The sequence below is a fragment of the Gymnoscopelus braueri genome (genome assembly GCF_963280865.1).
Source record: "Gymnoscopelus braueri genome assembly, chromosome: 22".
Classification (NCBI taxonomy): domain Eukaryota; kingdom Metazoa; phylum Chordata; class Actinopteri; order Myctophiformes; family Myctophidae; genus Gymnoscopelus; species Gymnoscopelus braueri.
This window is the reverse complement of record NC_137624.1, coordinates 40,605,011-40,613,657: the sequence shown is the minus strand read 5'-3', so window position 1 is coordinate 40,613,657 and position 8,647 is coordinate 40,605,011. Positions and strand designations below refer to the sequence as shown.

Below are 8,647 nucleotides of genomic sequence, written 5' to 3'. Positions count from 1 at the left end.
TTCCACCCTGAGCCAGCCTAGGCTGGCAAAGTGAGTGGGAGAGAGGTGGGTCATGGGCCCCAGTCCGAGAAGTAGTCGAATCAGTTTGTTTAGGGAGGTTTGAAGCTTAGTCTTCAGTGACACTGTGGTGTCCTTACATTGTCACTTTACTGTCATCTGGGGAAACTGATCACTTGAAACCAAATCATGTGGGGACCCTCCTGGGGGTCCCGACCCACAGGTTGAGAACCACTGAACTAAACCTTGCAAAGTGCAAACAACCGTGATGATGTGACCATTTATTCCATCATCTCTCTACTGTCATACAGGCTGCTCCCATCGCTATAAGGCAGAAATGGCTGAAATGATCCCAGTCGACGCCAGTTTACCCTCCTGCCCTGTAGATGTTGCTCTTCAGGAGGATGACACCACCACCACCACCACACCTGTGGCGCTGACCGCCTCACTGGACAGTGAGAGCTTTGTGTTTGTGGAGGCCAGTCATCCCAACAAGCTGCTGGAAGGCCTGAACAGTCTTCGACTCGGCAACACTTTCTGTGATGTGACACTGTGCTGTGGGGGGCAGGAGTTCCCCTGCCATCGTAACGTCCTGGCCTCCTTTAGCCCTTACTTCCAGGTAAATGCTGCATTTATTGACCTCTAGGGCCTTGGTTCTCAAAGTGGGGTCCGGGGACCCCCAGGGGTCCTTGAGGGAGTTCCAGGGGGTCCCCAGCTAAATGATAGATTAGGCACCAAATGGACCCTTATGGGTCTGTAACTCTGAGAGTGTACAAATGGAACCAAATGGACCCTAACGGGTCCATTTGGTTCCATTTGTACACTCTCAGAGTTAAATTAACATTGATGTTACAGTATGAATTGGGGTCCCAGAGGTATAAATGCCATTAAATGGGGGTCCGTAGCCTAATGCATGTCAAACTGGGGGTCCTTGAAATTAAAATGGTTGAGAATCACTGCTAGAGAGCCGTAAAAACCTTCTCTTATTGGGGTCCCTGGCTTATCTTTTCAAATGGGGGCCCGTGGGGTAAAAAGTGTCAATTTGGGGGTCCTTGACATGAAAAAGTTTGAGAACCACCGTTTTATACAGTATATCGTCCCAAAACTGTTACTTTCCAGTATTCAAATTCAAAAGTAGAAGATCTACAAGCTCAACGCGCGCTTCGAGCTTGTATATCTGCTACCATTGATACTTTTGTGTGACGCTGTATAGTAAGAGCAAGTAGGGCACTTATTTACGGAAGAAAAAAATACCCACAAAAAGTATAATAATTATGGAGATAAGAGGTTTCTCCCTTGACGACAACAACATTTTGCTTTACTTGTTCTGATCTATATCAGGCCCTGCTAGCGGCATCAGACTTGCTGAATGTTCCAGCTGTTAAAGAGGCCTGCTGTCGTTTCATGGAGCGTCACCTGGATGAGAAGAACTGTGTTGGGATTCACCTCTTTGCAGAGGTCCACTCCTGTAAGGAGTTGGAGAAACGCAGCATGAGATACATTCTGGAACACTTCGGTGTCGTCCACCTGCAGGTCAGACATTGACAGATCTATTCCATACATCATTGGTTCTCAAAGTGGGGTCCGGGGACCCCCAGGGGTCCTTGAGGGAGTTCCATGCGCTATTTAATGTGAAGAGTGCAGTGGGTAGCGTGTACATCAAAGAATTTCAGCCACTCTTTTACACCTTTAACCCATTAATACCTGGAACGTATCTGTGTCACTTTAGATTTCTTTGGCTATTCAAAAATAGCAGATATACAAGCTCATAGCGCGGCACCGAGTGCCGCGCTATGAACTTGTAGATCTGCTATTTTTGAAAAAAAAAGAAAAAAAAAGTTAGATTTTTTTTCCAAAAACTGTTAGGATTTAGATTTTTTTTTATTATCGTCTCAGGTCTTAATGGGTTAAAAGAAGAGCCACTAGATGGCAGAAATCCCACTTTACAACAACAGCTCGAGTTTCCTGACCTGCAAAAAGCCAGTGTACAAATGGAACCAAATGCACCCTAACGGGTCCATTTGGTTCCATTTGTACACTCGGAGTTAAATTGACATAGATTTTACAATCTAAATTGCGGTCCAAGTGATAGAAAGGCCATTAAATGGGGGTCTGTAGCCCCTAATGCATGTCAAACTGGGGGTCATTGAAATTAAAATGGTTGAGAATCACTGCTAGAGCCGTAAAAAAATCTTCTCTTATGGGGGTCCCTGGCATATCTTTTGAAATGGGGGTCCGTGGGCTAATAAGTGTCAATTTGGGGGTCCTTGACATGAAAACGTTTGAGAACCACCGAGGACAGAGATTATGTTTTCACCAAGGGGCTAGCATAACACCCGAGCGCCGCCAAATATAAAATGACTTAGTTCTACTCGATCTCTTCTCCGCTAGTTTTAGTCTAGTTTTTATTTGTTGACGAAATTGTCAGTATATTTAGCCTTAGTCATCGTAGCTTAGTTTTTATTTAGTTTTTAATTAGTTTTTGTCAGTGAAAAAAAGTGTGGATGAACATTCTTCGTTATAGTTTAAGTCAACGAAGCTAACACTGGTCTGTAAGAGGGAAAATCCAGAGCGACTCTCCCAAATCTCACAGACATCTGTGTAGAAACATTAACCCTATTGACTTGATGCCGATTCTACAAATGCCTTCTTCTAAATCAGCACTTCTCACATTTTCAAGAGTTAAAAAAAATAGCAGATGTACAAGCTCGCAGCACGACACAAAGTGATGCGCTGTGAGCTTGTATATCTGCTATTTTTGAATAGCCAACACAAAAATATAAAATGACACAGATGCTTTCCCGGTTTGAATGGATTAAGTCAGTGATTGGAGGGAATATGATTAATGTGTCACTTGTCCTTTGCACTCGAGAGGAGAAGAGGTTACTTAAGGGTATTATGGGAACAGGGTCATAATGTATAAGCTAATAGTCCACTGTGTTTTTTCTGCCCATAGGAAGAGTTCCTCTCTCTCGGTGTGGACAAACTGACAGAGGTTCTCGCCAGTGACCACGTCAATGTGCCCAAGGAGGAGAAGGTGTTTGAGGCGGCCATGCGGTGGTTAGAGAGGTGTCCTACCCGCAGGCAGAGCTTTGAAAAGGTCAGTCACTTCTTCTCAGTGTTTAAAGGTTTAATGACATTCACTTTTACACCACATTCAAAGTCTTTGTCATGGTCCTTCAAAAGTGTACAAAAAGTTTTAAGTGAAAATTCCATTCCAGTGATCCATGGCAGGTGTTTTTCTCTCACATTTCTAAAGCCTTTTCAACTGCAATGAAAAAATAAATCTTTGCCTGCGGGTGTCGCTGGTGAGGGATTTTGCCTGTCAATCATCGCCTCTGCTCCGCCCCCCCCAAAGGAAAGGATAGGGGAGGGGAGGGGCGAGGAGGAGAGTGGGCGGGATTAATCGACTGTGACCTCACTGTCGAAGGGCCAAGCTCAGATTACTTTTCAGCCTAATTATTCAGAAAACCCCTGACCACAGAAAATCCACTGAATGTTCTAAGTTCAGGTTTTTTGGGTGTAATTGAGGTCATAAAACCCCAAATAAAACATTGAAAATAAAAAAAGTGAAAATGAATGTCATGATACCTTTAACCCTAGAAAGACCCTGGAGAAGTCGAGGCAATGTGACTGGCTATAAGGCAATGTGACTGAATGTCGTCACCTTCCTAAACTAATGGCATACTGTAAGCCCTGGCATTTGTGCCCTAAAGAATGACTGATTACAGGTATAGCTGGTTTTGAATGTATTTATTTATAGGCCAAGGGCAGTCAATATTATTATTAGTATTAGTAATATTGACTGTCCTTGGCCTATAAATAGCCTGTATAAATAAACTAACAGATCTACAAGCTCTGCTATTTTTTTCTGCTATAGCAGATCTACAAGCTCTGCTATTTTTGCTACTTGTGTGTGACACTGTAGTATGACGAAGTAGTAGTAGGGCTTTCATTTATGGAAAAACATACAAAGTTGAAATATGGAGATAAGAGGTTTCTGCCCGTCAACACACAATATGGACAAGTATGTAAATATCTGAATCTGTCCCTCATCTGTTTTCCTTCATTTAATGTGATTCACCCAGTATCCAGTGGGTGCAGTAAATATAATAAGTGTTGTGTTTTGTTCTTTAAAGGGATTGTAGGCGATTCGGAGATAAACAAAGAAAAAAACTCCAGCAGTTCGTTTCCCCGACCACCAGGGGGTGACGCAGGGAGGAGTTCCATAGAGTTAAGGGGACTTCTAAACGGGCCATGCCGAATATAGGTTCCTTTATTTGGATACAATTCGCGGAACTGCCCGCCCCTGCCGGTTCTCTGAATTTTTATTTTTAAATAGGCTCTTTCATGACAAATTGACCACATATATATGAGTAAATTATGTGCCTCAAAAACGAAGTTTGAGAGCGTTTTCAAACCGAAAGTAAAAAGTTCACACGGACGCGCACGGATGCGCGCATGCGTGCGTTAATTTACGGCCCGACGCAACATAAACGGTAGGGAAATACGGATTTCAGAAAGAGGACTGTGTTTCAATGCAGGAAAACACCCCAGCATCATTATATAGTGGCTGATAGAGGGGAAAAAATGCAAAATATATATATAGACATATTTTTCAAATTTAGGCTTAATGTTGCCAACAATCCCTTTAAGGTACTGGAGCACATCCGTCTGCCTCTCATCAGCCCGTCCTTCCTCCTCCAGGGTGTGCTGAAGTGTGTGGATTTGGTCCCAGGCTGTCAGAGGCTCTTCTCTGAGGCTCTGCTGCCCTCTGCTGGCCACAGAGCTCAACCACGCTGGGCCACAGGTACCAGGGTTAATTTTGACAGAAAAGTTCGATTTCGTCTTTTGAATAAAATTCTATTTAGTTTTTGTCACATTTTAGTGAGATGTTTTATCTAGTCTCGTATCACAATATCTATATAGTATATATTATATCTTGCCCTGCCCTAATCATAACCTTTCACCTGCTCACACATGACTCTACTGTGACTGTCCAGTGTGTGAAGTGATGGTGGTGGTGGGGGTAGTGGTCATTTTCAAGGAGGTGAAAAATGATGTCTTCCAACAGCTTGAGAGCTTTGATCCCCAGACAAATCAGTGGAGGACTCTCGGACGTCTGCCCTTCTATCTAGAAGATTTCGATCTGGTTGTGTCAGGTGAGGAGTAGAGCCCGTCCTATATCGGTTCGGCCGATATGTCGTCCATTATTTGACTAATTTACGACAACGGTATCGGCATTTATGCCCCCGATGTTTAGTTTTATCATTTTCAAAAGCACAAAATGTACAAGCTCTAAGACCTCACAACATGTCGCAAAGCGACGCGGATGAACTCATTTAAATTCTGCTCTCTCACTGTAGGCTCTGATCTATATTTGGCCGGAGGAGAGCCCTATCGGGGTTCAGGGATCCGTTTTAGGGACTTGTGGCGCTATGACAGTTCCCGTAACTTATGGTCGGAGATGGCTCCCATGATTGAGTCACACCATGACTGGGGTAAGACCATTGATGTGCCAGTCAATTGAAATTGGTTATGGAGAGTCTGCATATGGCCACGGTCATCTGGTCTAATGCTTTGTCTTTTGTTTTGTTGTTTTTTCCTTACACAACTCCACATGGTTCATAGGTCTGGTGATGCTGGATGACTATGTGTATGCTGTGCGTGGATTGGGCAGTACGCGTGTGCTCTCAGTGGATCGCTAAGACCCTGCCGCCAACACCTGGCAGCTCATGAAGCCTGTACCGATATGTGACGATGTCTACTACCCTGCTGTAGTTGCACTAGATGGACTCATCTATGTTATTGGTATGACACAGGTGTATGTACCTGCAGCAAAGCATAATGGTTAACTGAATTTGTATGTGTTATTGTTACGTTTTATTCGCCCCTCTCCCATTGACAATGAATACAGTTCTGCCATGTGTTCTCCTGGGATCTAGGTGGTACATATTCAGGCAATGTGTACACGTACTGCCCTCAAACATCTGTATCGACACAAGTTGCTCCTATGAGGATACAGCGGTGTAAATCAGCTGCTTGCGTTCTCAAAGGAAAGATCTACGTTATAGGTATCCTACCTGTTATTATGGCTCTTCGTTCCATAATAGACTCCCTTCAGCTTCACTGAAGTTTGGGCACATATTAGAGCCCACTAACAGTCACTCTCTTGGTAAATTATAGGTGGTATGCAGGAGTGGCAAGATATGGATGAAAGGTTTGACCAGGTGGAGTGCTACAACCCTGAGACCGACGAGTGGACCACGTGTGCCTCCATGAACAAGCGACGCATCTCTCCTGGTGCGGCTGTGGTGGACGGGAAGATATACGTACTAGGAGGGCTGGCGGAGAGAAGGTAAGAGGCTGTTTCTCCATGAAAGCCTGGGAAAAGGCTGCATGTCCATACCGGACATTTGTCTCATGGCTAATGCATTGGTACGACTGATTTCAGTCATTTGAATCAGCTTTATTGTCACATCACAGGCTTACAGAAGTAAAAAAGTGGGTGAGATTTGTTTTTGTTTTTGTGAAATCTATCGTTTTATTTCCATAGAAAAAGGGAAGGGAGGGGGGGGGGGGGGTAGGAGATCAATCAAAACAAACAAATTTATCTACATACACATGGTACCTGAGATAAGATATAAAGGTGCGGGAGCATAGCAGCATATGTATACTGTGCATGGTTAGTTAAAGTGCGAGAAAAAACACTAGAAAGACGAAAGTCATACTATTTGAAGATCCGGATCCACGAAACCAGTCCAGGTTTTCTTCTTAATAAAATGGCAAAATCAACAGGAAGTTACATTTTTTATTAAAAAAAAAGACAGTATTGGGTTTGGTGATGTTCTATATCTGAATCAACTTTGTTTGTGTTCATTTATGTGCTAAAAAGAGTGACTTTGAGAGCTGTTTTACCGTACAATGTAAGTCAATGAGGAGCATATTTTGAATTATCAATTTCTAATCAATGGAGCAATTATTTTTGATTTCTTGTCCACCTTTGGAGTTACATCATGGCAAGGTAACTACACAACCCAAACCTCTACCAAAATGGTCTTGCCCTTTAAGGTGCGCAATTTGGATTCCATAGAAGCCAGCATGTCTTTCTTTTGGTTATCCCAGCATGTCTTTCTTTTGATTATCCCAAAATAGCCAATCTAAAAATAAATCAGGTTGGCACAGACTTCCCTTGCAGCAATTTGCTAAATCAATAGATTTAAGATATCGCAACAGCGAGCCAAGCCGTCATCTTCCAATATACTGTGTAGGCTACTCATATCGCAGCTCAAAAGTTGTACAACATGTCACAAAATGACATCATTCACAATTCATTGCAATGTTGCTACTATCTGTACATTGTAAAAGGCTCCGACTTTAGAAACCGATGTGGATATGATTAATTACCTACTGTACAAGCACACACTGACACTGTCAATAACATGGTCACATGGAGAGGGTGTCACTTGCTTAAAAGAACATATTGCTGCAGTATCCATATATTGGATAAAGTGTCCATCCTACATAAACAACCAACCTGACGGTATGAAAAGTGTGTGTGTGTGTACGGTGTACGCACGTGGGTACGCGCGTGCGTCAGATTAGCGCGCTGTCGGCACAGCGGCCCCCGTCCCTTGCATCTGAACAGCGGCCATGTTTCTCTCTGCCCCCCGCTGTGCTGTTCCATACAGATAAATAGCAAACATGTTTGAAACATGTTTGAAAACGGTCGGGCGGCCCCGACCGTCCTGTGAGCAACTCGGGAGGGTTAAGATTGGATCTTTGAACCCTCACACTAGACGATATTTATGCCCGAGATTCGCTCGCGATCTAGGCTGGGGTAGGGCCCCCCCCCCCCCCCCCCCCGATACTTGGGAGGGTTGTTTAAGACCCCGATTATCTCGTAGTGTAAGGCCACCTTTAATCTGTAATGTCTTCAAATGTTTGGCTGTATGCAGAACAGAAGATGATTATCAGATGATAACAAAACATCATTACATATTGTGCTAATTGTTCAGGAGTGCTAGTGTGGGTGCCCCCTGTTCACACCGTTTCACAATTCACAGATTGGGACTTGGCGAACTAAACTTTTAAATCGTGAGATATTGATGTATGCTTTAATTGATGCTATTGGTCTTTCTTCATTTAATTTCTCCCTTCATTTAGTGACACCATCGAGCGGTACTGCGACGAGGCGGACTCATGGGAAATTGTGGGGGCGATGCCCGACAATTTGTTTCGCTGCGGTCTCAACTGTGTGTCCTTGAAGCTGAGGATGGACGCACAAACAGCCTACGAATCAGCCACAGCTTATAATACAGTACCTATGAACTACTGCTGAGGGGAAGATGACAGAGGACTCCTCTAGGGGGCGCCAAGCCTCCTTGTACGACCATCATCCTTCAGTAGGTAATTGTGCCTTCCATAGTGGGGAGACCTGGGGCACCATTATGCAATCCCAGCTTTGGTGACAAGGACCGGGAAGGCCAAGATTTGGTGCGTTTTTTGGAAGGGCTTTGAGAGACTGATTTTCTTTTTTCCCTGTGTCAAAGGAAGGGGTGGGTATAACTTGAGAGTCTCACATGCTTGGGTTTTTTCAGTTTTATTGCAGTGATGACAAAGGAACTCACGTGAATCCATAGCAGCTGTG

The 8,647-nt window shown here is 43.9% G+C and overlaps 1 protein-coding gene across 1 annotated transcript; it reads left to right on the top strand.

The window, feature by feature from the left end:
• Positions 1–334: 334 nt before the first annotated feature.
• LOC308079020 (kelch-like protein 21) lies at positions 335–8,338 on the top strand (the record flags this gene model as incomplete). Its single annotated transcript, XM_080420358.1, has 9 exons — positions 335–616; positions 1,339–1,530; positions 2,954–3,097; positions 4,654–4,807; positions 5,001–5,159; positions 5,364–5,498; positions 5,943–6,071; positions 6,184–6,355; positions 8,164–8,338. 9 exons carry the CDS (start codon positions 335–337, stop codon positions 8,336–8,338), a joined length of 1,542 nt encoding a protein of 513 aa, XP_080276484.1.
• Between the last annotated feature and the right edge of the window lie 309 nt (positions 8,339–8,647).